General features: G+C 40.3%; 1 protein-coding gene across 1 annotated transcript in view; it reads right to left on the minus strand.

The window, feature by feature from the left end:
- STK32C (serine/threonine kinase 32C) overlaps nucleotides 1–19,677 on the minus strand; it is a 1,425,916-nt gene that overhangs the window by 890,868 nt on the left and 515,371 nt on the right. The window contains exon 2 of the mRNA XM_069239751.1: nucleotides 8,050–8,105. Within this exon, the coding sequence (XP_069095852.1) occupies nucleotides 8,050–8,105 (56 nt within the window). The remainder of the gene's footprint in view (nucleotides 1–8,049; nucleotides 8,106–19,677) is intronic.

The raw sequence follows: 19,677 nt of genomic DNA on the forward strand, positions 1-19,677 counted from the left end.
CCCTTAGGTGAGTACACTTCATGAGTGAATTACCACACAGGAGTCTTTGGAGGAGAGGACACAGGACTGGTGTTAGGAGTGACAGTAACAGAGCCTCCTGGGAGTTGCAGTCATGTAACTCCCTGTGCTACACACACTATACACATGTCATCCTCCCAGGTGAGTACACTTCAATTGAGTTAAGACACAGGGGTCTCTGGACAAGAGAACACTGGTCTGATGTTTGGAGTTACAGATACAGGGCCTGCTGGGAGTTGTAGTCAAGTTAATCACTCTAGTTGCTAACACTTGATAAATGGTATACTCTCAGGTGAGTGAAGAGCTTTGGAGAGATTTCAAACAGGCGTTTTTGGGCAAGTGAACCTTGTGCTGGTGTTTGGAGTTACAGACACAAGGACTGCTGGGCATTGCAATCATGTAACTCCCTGTACTACACATACTATACAAATGTTATCCTCCCAGGTGAGTCCACTTCAATTGGGAGATCACAAATAATGGTAATTGGACAACAGCACACTGGACTGATGGTTTGTTTTACAGACACAGGGCCTTCCTGGCCGTAGTAGTCATGTCACTCTCTCTGCTTCCCACAATTGACAAATAGTGTTCTCAGAGCTGAATAAACTTAAATTGTGAGTTGCCAGACAGTGGTCCTTGAAACAAGTGAACACTGTTCTGGTGTTAGGAGTTGCTGAAACAGTGCCTCCTGTGAGTTGCAGTCTGGTCACTCACTCTAGCACACACACTTGACCAATGTTCTCCACCCAGGTGAGTACACTTCAATTGATAGTTCATTAACAGATGTATGGTAGCATGTGGTCACTGTGCTAGTGTTTGTAGTTACAGAAATAGTGCTTTCTGGATATTGTAGTCATTTCAGTGCCCGTAATACACACACTTGACAAATGTTATCTACCCAATTGTGTACCCTAAAATTGATAGGTACCAAGCAGGGGTATTTGAAGAAGTGACCACTGGTCTGGTATTTGGAGTTATAGAACAGTGCTTGCTGGGAGTTGGAGTCATGTCAGTCCCTGGCCCACACACCCTATACAAATGTCATCCCCCCCAAGCAAGTACACTTCAATTGTGAGTTGCAAAATTAAAGTCTTTGGACTGTTGGACACTGGGCTGGTGAGTGGAGTGACAGTAAACATGTCAAAAGCTGAGCTGTGAGCATGCATGACGTAGCATTTTGGTGACATTTTTAGTGTTGTGACTTACTAAACTCCACTACCCCAGGTTTTCCTGTCAAGCCCCAAGCCCTCAGGATGCAAGATGGCCAAGACCTTCTCCTCCCAGGGAAGGAGATGTATTGGTGCAATGGGAGTGCCATGGCCAGTCTTCTTGACTTGCAGCTGGTGCCTGGAGACCAGGGAATGGACCTTTCCCCTGAGGTCGTTCCACCTCTTTTTAATGTCCTCCCTTGTGATCAGGGTGGTGCTTACAGCCTTGACTCTGTTGACAATCCTGTCCCATATTTCCATTTTCCTAATGAGAGGAGTATGCTGGACTTGTGCTCCAAACAATTGTGGCTCTGCTCTTATCATCTGAAAAACAGGGATTATTGGAACGTGACAAGGTGAAAACAACAGGGTAAGTGCAAAAGAGTGTGAATGAAAAAAGTGTGTGCAGGGTGCTGTATGGGATGTGAACAAAGGAGGTGCCTATGATCTGTACTGTGTGGAAAAAAAGTTGTGCTGGCTTCTGTGTGTTACAGTGTAAATGCAAAGGATTGTGATTGGTGAAGGAGTATGTTTTATAGTGTTCTTTGCAGGTTTGTCCAGTATGCCAATATCTGTCGGCTTTTAAACTTAAAGAAAATACTAAATAGCTGCCATTCATTACTTTAATGTTTTTAACATTCATTGTTCAGAAATCTATCAGTGTTTTTGGCATTAATGTTACAAGCATGAATGTAGGGCCCAGCAGGGACCTGTTTCAATGTCAATTTTATTGCCAGAACCTGATCCGCAAAATTGCTCAGCGACAAACATCTACCATGCCACAGGGCTAACTGATAAAATATTATAGTACCATAGTGTCAAACATTCTAAATAAATCAGAACCTTAGTAAGAACCAATCATGTGTGCTATATTTTAAGCAAGCATACTCATAGCACTTAATGTTTTTTAACATTATTCCGCTATTCCACAATACAGGACACTATATAGACATATTTTGCCCTCATTGCTTCACTTTGTGCTTGACTTCCTCAAAAGCTGAGAATATTTGCATCCACTTTATCAGGGATCAAAAGCCCTATATAAATTCTGGATCAACTTTTCTGGGGATCAAATACAGCAGCTTCCCTTCTAAAGAGGCCAGTTACCTAAAGTCACAGCCTGGGGTGTCATAGTGGGATGGCGAGTGTGACCAGGAGTGTCAGCATAATCTACTTTGTACAGGTTTAGCATTAACATCTACTGTTATTATTATTAAAAGTATGTGTCTTACTTAATAATATATAGCTCCCTGAGTTAGGGCTCCATAGGCCTTCATTAGGGGATACTTTCATATATTGTTAAGGTAATTGGGGCTTTCCCATTGGTTTAAATGACAAAGTCGAACTTGCAGTTCAAAACTGCTCTTCTAGGCTGAAGTGGCAGTCTAGGAGCTATTTTGCACTTTGTCACACACAAGGTGGCACACCCAGTACTGCAGCCCCAGGCGGACACTCTGTCTTACATGCTTTGGGTATCCTTGTATTTCCTTGCACCTACTATTACCGAGGACAAAGCACCAAATCTCACTCACTGCTTTTGCATTCAATCCTACCCTGTGATGAATGGAAAAGGATGGGATTAATGTTTGAGAACAGCATCGAGCCTCATGCAGGGATTCAGCCTGCAATGGCCAAAACCATGACCTATTGGCATCACTGACCTTCAGTGGATATCATCAAGACTCCCATGGCACTGAAGGGCTTTATAAAAGTAAGTCCTGCTTGTGCATCACATTGTATAAAGTAGATTTACTGCCTGGCTTCCGGCTCCTTGTTCAGAGCAAGGTGGGTGAGGCAGCCGAGACCTAAATACATTGATTTCTTATGACATACAATCACAGATCATATCTACACAAATTGCTGTATTTAATATTTTTTGCAGAAAAGATGCAGAAATTACAGAGGGGCACATCCCCAGACCCTAAAGCAGAAACTACCCTTGCTTTTGGGCAAGCATTTTTCAGTATTAGCATACCAGGAAGCCTTCATGAAGGCATTGTTCTTTTGTTAGGAGTAAATATGTCATGGAACAGCCAAAACACATTGCCAGCTCATCAATCTACTATAAAGCTTGTGGGCTTGACTCTTCTTGCAAAACCCTTTAAATTAGCCTGTCCACCAAGAACAAAAGTTATTTTACTCTTCCCAAGTGAACTTCATAGTCTTATCTTCAAATTAAATGTAGAAAAAGTAGCTCACACCAATCTCTGAATAACTTTACTCATCCCCCTTACCCTCTCTGGTATGCCTTGTTGTGTGCGGCATGGTACAGAAATCGCTGGGCTGACAGTGACGGCCAGCAGGAGCTATGCAGTGTTTAAGTATTACCAGAAAGCAGAGTGCACCACAGAACAAGAGAATCCCTATGGCAGCGGCTGGCCATGGCAGACATACACCCATGTGAAGGAAACGGAGGTGGCGAATCTGTGAAGTGTGGCACCGAGGACGTAACCAGTGGGGTCAGTATCTACATGACAATGTGTTTTTGCTCCTTGACATTGCTGGTATTGTGCTCTGCTCATTGATTCTTGGCATTCAACATGTCCTTGCAGAGTCTTTCAGACCCTTTGTCTGAGGTGCTTAACTCTCACTGGCCATTTTGAACAGGAGAATGTGCCTCTCTCCCCTCTAGTGGGAGCTACGTTTTTGCATCTCTGCAGGGCTCTGCTTAGAATAGCTTTTTCTGCACTACCTCTACAGGCCATTTGTACCAATCGGACATTATTATGTGAGTGCCCTGGATCTCTGATTTTCTATCCATAGAAAAGTTCATCAGAATGTATGGTAATTTAGCACTAGCCAAAATAAGAAATCTGACCTCTAGAGTCTGAGATTTGTCAGCTATGTCATTGTTTTACGTTTTGAGACTAACAAAGATGGTTTCAAGCAAAAAATGTGGTCTGTGCAATATGATGTACCTGTGACATGTTCAAATGAACAGCAATTGGACATCCTTCTCTAGGGAGAATGGACTTGTAGGGAGCGTTGAAGTTCATTTTCACATAGTTCTTCTTTGTTCCGTTGAGTAAAAAAGAGAAATCAGGGTAATTCCTGCAAGGTAGTAGCAGGATAAGTAAGGATGAAGCCTCCCGTTTGGGTGGTAGTGGGAAACAATTGAGGGATGGGTTGTTGGTTTGGTGTGAAAACTTAAAAAAGAAATCAAAAGGAAAATTAATGCATAACATTTCAGAGTGTTTTGTAATCAATGTAAGTACTCTTGTTGCCATTATCCCTGTTTGCCTAATTTATGAATGCTGCTTGTTTGGTCTAAATGTATGAGCAACATAATATTGGATCGTGGAATACAAAAAAGCAGTAGTGGGAAGCATAGTGTCTGTTTACTTACAAGTCTGTTTATATACATCAAACATTATTGACAGCCAGTTATAGGCTTCACATTTTATTCTAAGAATTGATGATTTCAACACGATTTTATGTGGTTTAGCAGGAACATTCTTTTTCATATAAAAAAAATCTAAATCTATTCCAATGTGTTTTTGTTCATTTATTAGGAACAGCAATTGGGACTGACGAAAGGAAATGGGCCTGAAAGGTGATGGATGGAGATTTGTTTTTATTTATATTTATGGTATCAATTTGACATCTAATGGGAATCCTTGGGATAATTAATTAAACTATTGCAACTGATTCAGAGTTTTCTCAGCTATGCAAATCTTTTGGAAGTTAGAGGGAAAGGTCTGTAGCACTCATACCAGAATGAATGTTTTAATAAACAAAACAAAACAAAGCAAAATTTCAAGATACAACTCAGTTTCTGCCTGTAGATAGTCACAAAAGCAGTGTGTCAGAATACCATACGACTGAAAAGGACTATTTGTGGATAAAATCTAGATCTAGATGTACAAAATGTAACATACAACTCAAGAATATTTCTCTGCCTAGTAAGGCATGTAAAAAGCTTTTGTGGGGGCTGATGTATATATTTTGCAAGGCATTTTTGGGGTCAGTATTTGTACCATCTAGAAGTGTTGTTGTGCATTATGAAGAAATATGCAGTCCTTGTGCTTTAATGTTTAACAACCATTGGCAATGCCATTAGGTCAAGCTATGAATGTATTGTCAAGCCAGGCCTAAAATCTATGAATGTTAACGACTTCTTGCTTCCATCTCTATGCTGCCAGAGAAAAAAACACACAAATTATCTAGTTATTTAATAGACTTTATTAGTATGCCAGTGGTTTGTGTGTGCCCCTAAAAGTTCAAGCTCAGGTAGCTGAATACATACATAAAATGATCACTGCTATGTGGAGGTCACCGCTATGTCGAGGTCAACAACTTATTTTGTGGAAGCACACAACGTCTGCCTAATCAAAGCATGTACTCCTGGCTCTCAACTCGTAGGTGGAGTCAAAGCCCCACTCCTGATGATTTGCACATAATTGTCTAGGGACAGCTGCGCTATCAAGCCAGACCATAAAAACATGTTATAATAAAAGAGCAGGGCCTCAAATTGCACAAGACTTGGAGCAAAGAGGCCTGTCTGTCCTCCCCTGGTTACAGCCTTGTACTTAAACAGGGCAGGGATTGATTTCATGTTAGTCAGAATTACTAATATTAAAACAATTATCTGACAGTCTAGTGTTAATTTTAATATAGAGTTTAGTTGTGAAAAATTATACATGCATGATAATACTAAAATAAGGAAAGTATTAACGAGGAACTAACAATACCTAGGCAGTTGTTGTTGCTGCCAGTAGAGAGTTCCAACTTTTTACAAGTAGCTGAAAGCACATTGCATTCCTGTCCAACACATGTGCACTATTTGTGTAATGTACCTCAGAAAGCTGCAAGGAATGCAAACTGCGATGGGTCAAATAGGGACTCCCCCTTCATGCTGGGCATCGGTGTCCTAACCATGTTTCAAGTTCAATTACTGCTTAGGATATTGAGGTAAATATTTAGCACAGGTACATAAAACTATATACCAAACAAATTTACATATATCCCCCAAGGTGCTCCTTAATCGTGTACAACATGCAGTGCTTATTTACAGTTTAAAATGTGTATTGCTAGTACTTAGAACCATTAATAAAAAAAACAAATGTGCGCTACAGTTGAGGCTGCGCGCGCCAAAGCTCCAATATTGCTCTAAATAAATATCACAGCTACACTACAACCTGACCAAAGACATACAGGTATTTATGAAGAGCATGTGACCAATTCCAGTCTTTCTGCCATCTTTGAAGCGGAATTTGTAGAGCAAGGAGGCAATCAAACCTGGAATCATGGAAAACCCCATTTAAGTCTTCACAATAAACAAATAAAGGAAATTCCTCTGTTACCACACATGCCCACTTTCCAGAAATATGCCTGGGGACACGAGGCATCGAGAATAAGTGCTGAATGTGCCCCAGTTACGATTCACAAACGATGACATTGCATCCAGGTCATTTATAACAAGCGGTGAGCATGCGCACTCTACCCTGCCCTTAGGGGAGACATCGTAGGGTGTTTCTTTAACAGATAAGGAAGCCTGCAGTACACGCTAGCAGAGAAAAAGAAAAGTCACAACAACGAGGTGCATGCAATGCTGTTTATTTTCTAACAGGTTGCATGAAATAGACGTTCTCATGGGACAGTGGCCAGAGCTCCCTGTGTTATTTGGTACTCTGGCTACAGGTTCCAGAACGTAAGAGAAAAATATATCTCTAAAAAGAGACCAAGGTTATGAATCTCTTTTGGGAGCAACATAGCTTAGCAAGTTGTTTGACACTTCACGTAGTGGTATAGTTCTCAACGGAAGAACTGCATGGAGACTGGAACATAAAGAACCTGATGCAGAATTTGGCAGAAAGGGTACTCCACTACAGGTGTAACGAAGTACTGTGTTTCCCAAACTCTTGGTCGCCAATTGTATTTAGATTTGGACGGATCCTCAGCCTTCCTTCCCTTGTTTCTGTCAATGCAAAGCTTGTTCTGGCAGCTTAGCACAGTCCTGGCAGTCAGAGAAAGGGCATCATACCACCTGCCCTTTGTAGAGCTTAAATGTTCTTTTTTACTGCCCTGGGTGTGGTGGTCATTAGTTGTTTGTTTTTTTAAAACAAGCTCCCACTTCAGAAGTTTGTATTTGAAAAACAATATCTTTGGTAAACGTCCGTCAAAGCCAATTCCAGTCGTCCACCAACCTTTTGGTACCTTTAGAGGAACTGCCATGATCGCAGTTAATATCAAATTACAGAGCTCACCCCTGGGTATGGCAGTCTTCTGATCATCAGGGTGGTAGACCTAATGACCTTTTCTACCCTGATGGTCATAGTAAAGACAGCCATGATATAAATCAGACGGAAAGTTTTGTTAAATTACTGATTGACAGAAACTACATTTGGGCCCTCATTACAAGTTCAGGGCTAAATTCCGACCCTTGTCCAAATAGGTGTTTGCACGGGACCGGAATTGCAAGATGTGTGACAGTTATAACACTGTCAAAGGTTTTCCCTGATATATATGGAAGGTCAAACCTGTTAAACACATAACTAAATAAATCATACATTAGGGGCTCAGAGAGGAAGGCAAATCATTAATGAGAGAGATGTTCAATGACGGTAGAAGTGCTGATTGCATACATTTGGTATTTTTGAAAACGTAAGGCCCTTTCCAGCAAACACCTCCCACTGTTCAAGTGAATTTGCACCATCATTAGTTTGTTTTGTAAGTTGCACTCTCATCTTTTGCTGGAGCGCTCCATGTTCCCCTGTGTTTATGAATGAGTCACAACAGTATTTATTGATCATAAAAGATCTTTGAGAAGCGTCCACTAAAACATTTCTAGAGATTACACTGGAGTAGAAGAAAATTGTCCTACCTTGCCAAAGCTTCCTTTACCAATAGCACGCAGTATCTGGAAATGGTCCAAATTTACTAGAAAAACAAAATAAAAACACAAATATTTTACCTTAGAGTGCAATAATGATTTACTTTTACAAGTTTTCATGTACAGAGCGTTTTCAGTGGAATTCGAGTTATACAATATGAAAGTTGCAGCAAAAGTTGTGATGTAAAGTAGAGTTGGGTTATTGTTCAACGCGAAAACAAGAACCAAGTGGTAACCATGGTAGACCTCTTATATAACGGACAGGAAAAGCTTGGTAACATCAGCCATGACTGGCCTCTTATTGGCCTTTCCTGGCCATTATACAATAGTTGTTCATGAAGATGGACCTCTACTTCTACAGTGACACACACACTGCAACCTCGATTGTAAATCATATTAGATATGCTCACATCTGTTTGCGCCTACTTTTGAAGTAAATTGAAACATTTGTGAACCCCAAAGGGTTTTCCGGCGTTCTTCGGGACAGCTGTGACAGCTGCAAATTTTCAGAAGCATTCATGAGCATTTGCATAGCTGAAAATAACAAGGAATACATTCAAAGCCGTGTGAATGCTCAGCAAAAGCGGATTTTTTCACAGGGCTAATGTTTATGAAATGTCAAAAACTCTTTTATTGAATGATTGCTGTTAGATCAGACAGCCTTAGGATGGTCTTCCCCCTAATGTTTTGCCTGACGAACAGTTTTTGTTGGTCTTAGGACTCTGGGCACTTTACCACTGCTAACCAGGGGGACATGCGAGTGGTTGTTTTGTACTGTTGATCCGGTTTTATTTTCTTTAGACAAAACAAAGTTAGCCCTCTCCACGCTAAAAAGGGACAAAGCCCCTGGTCTTGACAAAATCCCTAAAGACCTCTACCTTTCAGAAATCGAAGATTGGAGTGTCATTCTCAAATAATGCTTCAATGCAATTTTAAAGGGTGCAGAGGTACCGGATACTTTGTTAGGAGCTGATCTAGTACTCAATTATAAAAAAGGTGACAAGGGACATCTGTCAAATTATAGGCCTACAAGCCTGATCGACATTTCCCAGAAACTGTTTTGCAGGCACCCCCTTGAGAGGTTAAAATCATGGATGTTAGATGAAAAGGTATTATCACCATATCAAACTGGGTTCAGAGTACTGTGGGTCAAAGTTTTGGGTTTTGAATAATTTTATGGAAATATGTGATCATCAAGAGAGAACATTTACATGTACTTTTTGTTGATTTATGTTCAGCATTTGATCTTGTCCCTAGGAGGAAAATGTGGTCAACCCTGGACGCGTAGGTGTTCCTAAGGATCTTTTGCATGCTATGATTAGGATCCACACAAATAATTACGCTCAAATTAGATGGGGCAAAATGGTGAACTGACTGAAAGTATTAGGGTGAATGGGGGAGTGGTATGGCAAGGTTGTGTTTTGGCCCCAACCCTGATCACTCTATACATCAATGGGATGGTAGATACCCTGGTTGATTGCATTGGTGCCCCCCCCCCTTCGGTTGCAGGGATAAAGATTACATCACTGCTGTTTGCCGTTGATACTTTATTAGTTTCCAGATCGCCTTTGGGGCGGCAGAACTTGTCAAACCGTTTATTACTCTCTTGTGAGGAATAATGGTTAGAAATGAAGGTTTCTAAAACAAAATGTAGGATTTTTAATCTCCATAAGGTCCTTTAAAGGCAAGATTACATTGGACAGCACCTTCCTAGAGCAAGTAAGACAATTCGATTACTTGGGGATCAGAGTCGTCTTGGTCCCTACAGCTGTCTTAGAGTCAGCTGGCACCCTAGCATGTTAGTTATGCCATATCTAAAAAAGTTGAAGACCTTGCACTATAGGTCTGTAGCCCCAGCTATGGAAATTTATCAGGCCAAAGGTCATTGCCGATGTCCTGTACAGAGCTGAGTTATGGGGATTGATTGAACAACATAGGGCATTGAAAGAGTAGAGATCTGTGTTTGTTCTTCCTCGTAACTTGCCCATGACCCCTATCTGATTGGATCTTGGGCTGAAAAATATAGTATATGTTGTTGCATTTTGGCCCTTGGCCTTCTGGATTAGAATCTGATCTAATGACTCACCGCTCCCGCTGCGAGAATCAGTTGTCGAGATAATTGCTCTTGATTCCAAAAAAGAAAATACTGTGGTTAAGGATGCTGGAACTATTGTTAAACCATGAGTTAATACAAAAATGACACTTAACTCATGTTAAGAAGAGATATTAGGACCACATTATTGAACAGTGGCTTTGACGTACTTCCACCGGAGAGCTAACACATAGATTTCTGGACTTCAAGGACAAAATGGATGTTGAAGTTTTCCTAAATTGTATTGTATCTCCAGAGGCTAAATCCTTATATTTGAGCTTTAGAGGTGGCATTCGACCTATTAATGTGCTCAGAAGCAAATGGGTGGGCTGCAACTACGCAGCTGTCCCTTTTGTTTGTCCACTAGTGAATCAGGGGAGCACTTTCTTTTTTTCTGTCCCAAGTACACCGCTGTCAGGAAGGCCTGGTTAATTCAAGTATGTTGCACTTTGTCACTGAGACATTTGAAAGATGCTCTCAGTTTTCTTATGAGTGATACTATGCCATGGCTTGTGTTTGCTATGTCTAGATATTTGCTGCACACATGGCGGTTAAGGTGCAAAAGCTGACATTCAAGCCAAGAATGATCCTGAACTCCTTTTGTACTGGATTATAAGATTACCTTTCTTTTTATGTATAAAAGGGAACTTAAAAGAATTTGTACTTTATGGACCTAGTAAGAGTCTTATGCGGGGTTACCTGCATTGTCTTGATCATTATACACATGAGAATGTTATTGCACTACTTGGTAATTTGATTTAAATAGTTATCATCATTTTATAATGTATTTATTCAGTATCTTTTTTTTTACATTCTCTTATTTTAATCCAGAAAACAGGTATTTTGTCCTAATAAGAACTGGTCTCGCGCCAAAACAAACACATGGTATACTGAGAATATTTTTGCTGGTAAATCATATGCATTCTTTAATTACTACACCAAGGGAAGAAGATATAAACTCCATTGGCTGTGTTTCCTACATATTGTACAATTGAAATTTAATGAATTTCTGTAAATTCTTTTTATGTTTTCGTTTAATAATGATTGTTCTTTGAAATGTATTTCTATGAGTTTCTTTGTGAAACCAAAAAAATAACTTACACCACTGCTAACCAGTGCTAAAGGGCATGTGTTCACTCTCCTGATAAATGGTAACATCTGTGTATACACAATAGGCATATTGAATTTAATTATAAGTCTCAAGTAAAGTGCACTATATGTGCCCAGGGCTTGTAAATGGAATGTTACTAGTGGACCTGCAGTATTGATTGTGCCACGCACCTAAGTAGCCTTTCAAACATGTCTCGGGCTTGCCACTGCAGAGCCTGTATGTGCAGTTTCACTGTCATGTCGACTTGGCATTTAAAACCTTTTGCAAAGCCTTAAACTCCCCTTTTATTACACTTAAGACACCCCTAAGGTAGGCCCTAGCCCATAGGGCAGGGTGCTGCATAATTAGAAAGCAGAACATATTCTTTTTAGTTTTACATGTACTGGTAGTGAAAAATTCCCAAATCCATTTTTCATTACTGCAAGGATAACATTGGGGATTCCTTAATACATTTCTTAAGTGTAATTCTTGATTAAGAATGAGTAGAACTGTTGTGTTTGGTACCTATGGACTTGTAATAATAAAACCTCCTCAATGGAAAAGTTGGATTTATGATTACAACTTTAAAAATGCCACTTTTAGAAAGTTTACATTTTTATTTTCCTAAGCCATGTGTGCCTGCTGAGTGCCTCTAATACATGTCTGGGTTGGGTGACATCTGGCCTTTGTGTATTCCTTCTAGCAAGTCACACAAGAAGGGAGTTGAGGTGTGCCTGATGGGCCATTCACATTCTGATGGGTCATGGTCAGGCTGGTTAGCCCTGTTGGGCAGGATGGGAGGGAGGAGCTGACATTCACATCTGAATAGGACTATGCCTGACCCCATGCAAAGAGCTGCATACCCCCTGTGTGTCTGGAGCCAGGGCAGGAAAGAAAGGGTCTGTGTGCACTTTTCACCCCCTCTGTGAAGTTGCCCCCACTGCAAATGCACCACTGGTTATAAGAACTGGACCTCTGACCCTACCAAATCAGTACACTTCAGGACCTGTGGATACTCTGCCAGGAAGAAGGCCTGCTGTGCTGCTTCAAGGGCTGCTATTCTGCTGGTCCTCTGACTTGGAAGAATGTTTTTCTGTGCTGACATGCTGCCTGCTGCCCTCCTTGCCTGGGTGAGAAGGACTAGACCCACATAATTCCCAGATCCAAGGGCTGGCTGGCTTGCCTCGTGTTCTGCAGGCTCTGGGACATCAAAGACTGCCTGCATCTGTCCAACCCTGTTACAGCCTGTGGACTCTCCCATTTGTGAGTCTTGCCCTGCCAAATGGTTCCTATACATTACTGGGCCCTATGGAAGCGAGTTTCCTGGCTGTCTCTGCTTAAAATCCACACATTACCACCACTGCACCAGTCAGAAATGAAGCATCTTCCTTCAAGGCTGACGCATCGCCATTGTCACTGCTTGAAGAACATTGCATCACCAGATGCACGTCTTATTGAAGATGCACTGCCTACATCTCAAGGTTTGCCGACAATGCATCTCACCCCTGAACCAAGGTACTATTTGCAATGGGCTTTGCGTGGCTCCTGTATCTGACCCGCCCACCATTGTGATCAACCTGAGCTTGCAGATTTACCCTGCTCAAGCAGGACCAGATAGGCCCAGTTGGTGCTTTATGTTTCAAAGCACTATATTTGAAGATATTTTTAAAAAGTCATATTTCTGATTATACTGATTGGATTTTTGTCATTATGTTCTCTTTTGCTCATTAAATTACAATCTATTTTTCTAATTTAGTGTGGACTATTTGTGTGTGATGCTTTCACTGTTTTACTGTTTTAAGTGCTGCACAAATACTTTACACATTGCCTCTTAAGTCAAGCCTGTCTGCTCTGTGCCAAGCTACCAGAGGGTGATCACAGGTCAATTTAGGTGGTGTTTCTGACTTACCCTGACTATGACTGTGGTCCCTACATGTACAGGGTGCATCGCCCTGCCAATTAGGGACCCAAATTCTAACAAATGCCTTGTTATCTTGAAAAGCAATTGTTCTTTAAAGTAAATGGGTTCATATAATTCATCTGGGTGAGCACAAATTCAATAGTTTCTAGCAAAAAAGCTCCCCATCCCTATGAACCAAGGGATGGTGTTTGATAGACTTCAGTAAATATTATCTCTCAGCACCCTCTCCATTAACAGCCATCTCTGCCATATATTTTCAAATAAGTACTATTCCTTTCACCGAGATGATGATAATGTTAGGACTCATTTTTTGGCTCTATTTAACAGCCACAAATTTTTCAAAAAGAAACATGAAAAGGACAGTCTTAGCACTAATTGACTTGAAGTTGCCCTGGAAGACTTCTGCTTTTCATTCTCAGGACCCTCCAGCCAAGATCCAATCACAGTGGGAGAAAAATGGGAGACCTAGTTTCGACACTGTCAGATGGGAAAATAAATCATTTATATGTGGAATTAGCTAAGAAGCTGGACAGGCCTTCCTGATGGAAGAAGGACTCTACCATAATGAAAGAGGGGCTCCTGAATAAGTTTAGAGTACAGGAATGAAGTATTCCTGCAACAGGAGGTGGAGCTAAGAGGAAATAGTTAGGCTTGGGTCACAACACTGCTCCAATCAGCTCGACCACCACCCTCCTCAGAACATTCTTGGATCAGAAAAGACTCCACCTGAAGTAGAAGATACTGTAGTAAGAATAGTCCTGACTCCTCCTTGAGGAAAAGGACTTACAAAATGACTCAAGTACTCCTGACCTCCTGGGAACCAAGGTCTGGAACTGCTTTCCAAGGGCCAAGTGGCTAGCCTCTGTTTGCCTGCTTCAAGTGAAACAACTAGCAGAAGAACTCTTGATTCCAAGAGGGTCCAGCTGACCACTGAGGCACTAAAGACTGGACACTGTAGTAGACCTGCTGAAGAAAGCCCTTGTGCCTAGAGGCCCACCCTGAGTAGATTCAAGATGGCCGCCGCTCATGTTGTTCTTTGACTCGATATAAGATGGTTGCCTTCGTTTCCTGGTTTTATTTTCTAATCTGCATCGTTTGGGCCGATTCGTCACCCTGGCAACGCGTTCCCAGAAGCGCCCTTAGTAATCTTGGCTTTCGACTGTTGTTAAATACAAGTAATTCTTTGTGTTCGGTTTACTTTTATTCTACTTGGGACCGACAGCGCGTGCAGCCACATTTTCACTGCATTACCTTATTACATCTCGGGTAAGCGTCTCTCGATGTCCGCTTTTGGATTTTTCTGTATATGAGTGTAATTATTCATTATCCTTACGGTCCATTAACAATCATAATGTCCAATACAAGTAAACCTGTGCGCTTTGCTTATAGTTATTTTACTTTGGATTGGCAATGTGTGCCTTTCATTACTCCATTATATCTCAGGTAGGCGCTTGTTGATGTCTGTTATCAGATATCTTTATATATGAGCGAAACTATCCCGTTTCTTGGGTATTGCTGTTGAGTTTCAAGGTACGCTCTTCTTTCCAGTGGGTGTCTTGAGTTTAGTTTTCCTTATGCAATTATTTTGATTTTGCACATAGTTTTTTTAACGTGATTTAGTAAGTCACAATGATTTTTTCCTTGATACCCCTACATTGTGTTATGTCCTGGGGCTTTCATGATCAATTGGTCCTCTTGAGGCAGTTTATTTGTTGTTATATATCATGTCATTTTACTCCAATAAGAATAAGCTTCAACATCATATTATTCAAGGACAATTATATTCATTATTGACTTAGTATTAGATGATATTTTGTTTCATTTTTCATTTACTTCTGCTTCAAGTTCTATCTGGATGTCTTTCTCAATGTTTATTATCTCTTGCCTTTGGCGGTTATTTGTTTTGACTCTTTTTCTTTCTCATGTACCTTTTGCCTCTTTTTTTATGTTTACTTTACCTTTTGCGTATTGGTTGCCTGTCGACACTTATGATCAAAAAGAATTGCCAGAATGTGAGGAGAAATTAAGTATCATGTATGTTATAAGGTATGATTCTTTTTATTCTTATCATTGCTAGACAATTAAGATATAGGATTATTATTTTTGTAAAAATTCTTTAATGTATATAGCCCCAGTGAATTGTGTTGTTGTTTAATAATTTTCCTCACTGTATTGTTGTTATCTTTCTCTCTTTCCCCTCTGTCAGTAGTTATTACTACCAACATTGGTATCATTAATTCAACATTTGGTATTTATGTTTATTGGTAGACTCTTTGTTTTAGATTTACCATTTCTTGTGAACTGCTGCTGGCTCTGTTTGTCTTGACAGTTTTGCTTGGTTTAGGTTTTTTAATGTATAGAGATAATTGAGTTTATTTTGGTGTTGTTGGCCCTTGCCCTTATATGGATTTATGTTGTTGGTGATGTCTTTAAATTTTTGTATTTAAAATTTTTCATGTAAATTCTTCTATATGTTCTGTATGTATTATTAATGTATGTTTGTATATACACTTAGGTTCTATATGTTTTTTGTCATGTTTCAGCCCTGAAGAAGTCCTGTGGCAAGGGCGAAACACGTTGGCTGTTTTGTTTTTACATTCAAGAAAAACCTAATAAAGAGAAGATATTCTTGTGATGATATGGACTAAGTGGACTTAATTGTTCTGCTCTTAGTGGTGCACATTCAAAATTTCTACTAGTGTTCCAAATCACTACTTGAACTGAACATTTTCCATTCACGGAGTCTGTTTTGGCTCGGCCAACTTAAGGCTGATGTAACTTAAGGTCACTTGTCTCTGAATGAGGTGAGCAGTCCTAGGGTTTGATGGATAGGCTACTCCATTTCTTTGTGATGGACCTCCCAGTCCTTCGAACTTTAAATTCAGCCCAACGTGTAAAGGTAAATCTTTGAATAGGATGATCTCCAAGGAGTAGCTATACTCATCTTCGTTGTTGCCAATATGAAATTGTGGCTAGGTCCCACTGAACCGCAAGCTGTTGTTTTTTTAATGATGCTTTACCTTTTCTAAGTGCCCTTTGCCTTAAAAATCAGATGTCTGGATCCTTTTACCAAATGTTGCTGATCTTCATGTATTTTTGCTCATAAAAGGGTCTCTATTTATCTAAATGGGTTTGGAAATGTTATTGTGTTATCTCCTTATCTTTAAAATTATAGGTGCGACTTGACCTTCACACATTCTGCTGATTGTGCTAATGCTACCAAAGGGTGAGCAGAGTTTTCTTAGACCTGTGTTTTTACCTAATCAGATTGTGTTATAATGAAATAGGTCACCCCTCTCAAACTAATAAGCCAGTTTCTGACATATATTAATTGTACTTTGAAATAGTAAAAATGATCTACGAAGAGCTCTGTCCCCAATTACATAGGAATCACACCTTTTTAGACCAGAATACTGCACCAGTTAAAGAATGGGAGGAAAGTGCGGAGTGGATAACGTTTTGTCAAAAAGACATATGCTTATGTACTCTGATATCCAACTAAAACTTGAAAGCCTGGGCGCAGGGAATTTTTTTAAATGTCTTCAACTAAGCAATTGTTCTCTTACTATCATCCAATAAAAGAACCTGCAATTTATATTGAAGCCTTATGTCACCCGTACAGCAAAGGGATTTCATATGTATTGAGCACGAGAATCTAGTGAATAGAATTTTAGTGCAAAATGGGAAATAGAGGTGAGTTTTAAGTTTACAGATAAATATTGGACTAAAATTATTTGGGATAGCCACAAGTCCTACACTCTAATTACTTTTGTATGCAAAATTATCCTGCAATCCATCTATATTGCACGCCATGGAAAATTAATAGATTTCCAACTGAAAATGTTTGCACATTCACAAGGTATAGTAATACCACAAGGAGCTTGGGGCAATATAGATTAAATTAGGCAGCTGCTCCTTTGGAAATAATGGATATGTGATGAGTGCTGGTAAGGTTCTAATAATATCGATAACAATGTATTTTCGATAATTAATTGCTTGCACTTTAATCGACCAGAAATAGAGACACTCACATGCAGCAGGAAAGGATGGTGAAAAGAAGAACACTTTGCCAAGGAAAACGTTGTTTACTCCTAATGGAATTGAGTGCAACATTGGAGAACGTTTGGAACAACTCAGGACATGAATCAATGAACTTTAGCTTGTTTAGGTATAGAGCTGCTGAGTGTGTAGTAATCGTTCCTGAAACAAGGACATTAAAAGACAGGTGTGAGTTATACTCCTAGCCAAATAATAAAATGCCAATAAAGAGGATGTCATGTGGTTACAGATTAAAGGGGATTTTGTCCTCTTGTGACATTTGACAATCGTTTTTCACTTTTCTTATTAAAAAAAGGGAGACGCCGTTTTATACACAACCATCTTTTTTAGGAATGTTCTTTCCAATGTCCTGCTCTGGATAGGGATTAACTTGTGCTCTTGTCTACCGTAAACCTCTGACCATGTCAAGGATTGGAATGGACCATGAACAAGTTAATGATTAAACACACCGCTATGTGCGTTCACTGACTTTGCATGGCACCCCTTCCCTGGAACTGGCTTTCGCCATTCCTAGGAAGAGATTTCCTCCCATATAAATTGTTTTTGCTTAAATTAACCTACACGAAATCATTTTTGTTTTGGACTTACTTGCAAATGTGGTTAGCCCTCCTTCCTTTCCCCCAGAAGTGTATTCTATCATTAGACTACAAAATGGATAAATGTTGAACTAGAGCTGCATGTATTAGGTTCATCCTTAGACAGGTTTTCTTCCTACCCTTCTGGATTCTCATATTAATGCCTAAAAGGCCCTCTCAGGAATCTTTGATCTTAAATGCTCCCTCTGGGGGGCTTGTAACCCTCATGGGGTGACAGACAGAGCTGCTTTTCTCCACGCTGTCTTGTTCTACCAAGACTCCTCTAGTGACAGTATCATGTAATGGCAGTAAAGAGCTCAACAATGTCCCCAGCTGAGATGGATTTTAACTAACTTCTCTTAGCAAGAGCCTTCTGCCAGGGCAGTGTATTGTCTGTCTTTGCTCAGGCAAGGACAGATCAATATTACATTAGGGAATTTGAAGTACTGTATCAAACAATGTAGGAAGGATCTGGCCTATATTAATTTTATAGAGTAATGGTCAGATTCACAAAGGTATTTACCTGTAGTAAAGTTACAACTGCTGAGTCTCCACACTTGGGGCAGAATCTCTGCACTGAGAACTGCAGTGCAGATTCCACCCTGATTGCGAAGACTTGGTAGTCGTAACATTACTACACATAAATACCTTTGCGAACCGGGTCCTAAGAATTTACAGCATAATCGACTGCAAAACTGGAGTTAATGTTAATCTCAAGAAAGCAGCTACAAAGCTCCTATCAACACTGGCAAATAATAAACATCTGATCTGTATCTATCAATCTGAGAGAGGAAATAATTATTTTGGAGAGCTGAATGGCTGTGCAAAACCTTGAGGAATTAATATGTAACATTAATTTTGTCACTGCTCTATTTTCTTGGAATCCGTAGGAAGAATTGGTAATAACCTGCAGCAACACCAAAATAATATATTCCACCATGTAGCAAGTAGTGCCAAGTTTGATATGAGGTCAAGACATACTACATTACATACATTTACATACAAACCTCCTTTTTTATATAGTGTTTAGGCCTGTCTGTTCATCTGTTACTTATATAAGTGGATGCTTCTTAAGGAACTTTGACTATCCTGTGCTTATTGTCTATATTTTTAATCAGTATTTAAAGTTTTTGTCTATGTATATACTCTGTTCTATAATCACATAGCATAATGTTCTATCATATCTTTTAAATGGTTACCTTTTGAATACTTCTACATCCCAGGAAGTGTCTTACCTTTAGTATGTACTTTTTAATATGCAACAATTTTCTTTGCTAATTGTTGAGATAATTGTGTAATTATGTTTAAATCACACCTATTTTATACTATGAATTGCTGTGACTGGCAACCATAGGGTAAGCTATTGGCAATGGTGTTACAACGTAGTAGCCCAACTGCCCTGTATTCATAGGTGTCCACGAGGGGCAAGGTGGGGCACTTGCCCCTTCTGGATTTAGGTACAGCCTGTGTGCAGGCCCACAGTGCAGTGGAACACTAAGGCTGCCGAAGTGTTATGCTGCCTGCACTAGCTTGGCTGCAGTCCCTGCCAAAAACAGTCCAGACAAACTCCATACCATGGCGGATGTTTCACAGCTGGTGAGGATGGGTTTTCCTCAAGGCAGCTAACACTGACTCAGAGTTGGTCCCAGATTGGTCCGACTCTGGAGTCTTGCACTGTCATTGGTAGCTGAGGCTGAGTACGCTGCTACCAATGACAGTGCGAAACAGCGCAAGTGCTGCTACCAGTGACAGTGTGTGACCCTCAAGATGGACCAATCTGCATCTGACTCTGACATCTGTCCTTCAATGCTGGCCCACCCACACCTCCCAGACACCAGCAGCAGTGCGCAGGCTCGGGCCAGTCAGAAGAAGCAGGCTGCAT

The sequence above is a fragment of the Pleurodeles waltl genome, chromosome 6 (assembly GCF_031143425.1).
Source record: "Pleurodeles waltl isolate 20211129_DDA chromosome 6, aPleWal1.hap1.20221129, whole genome shotgun sequence".
Classification (NCBI taxonomy): Eukaryota; Metazoa; Chordata; class Amphibia; order Caudata; family Salamandridae; genus Pleurodeles; species Pleurodeles waltl.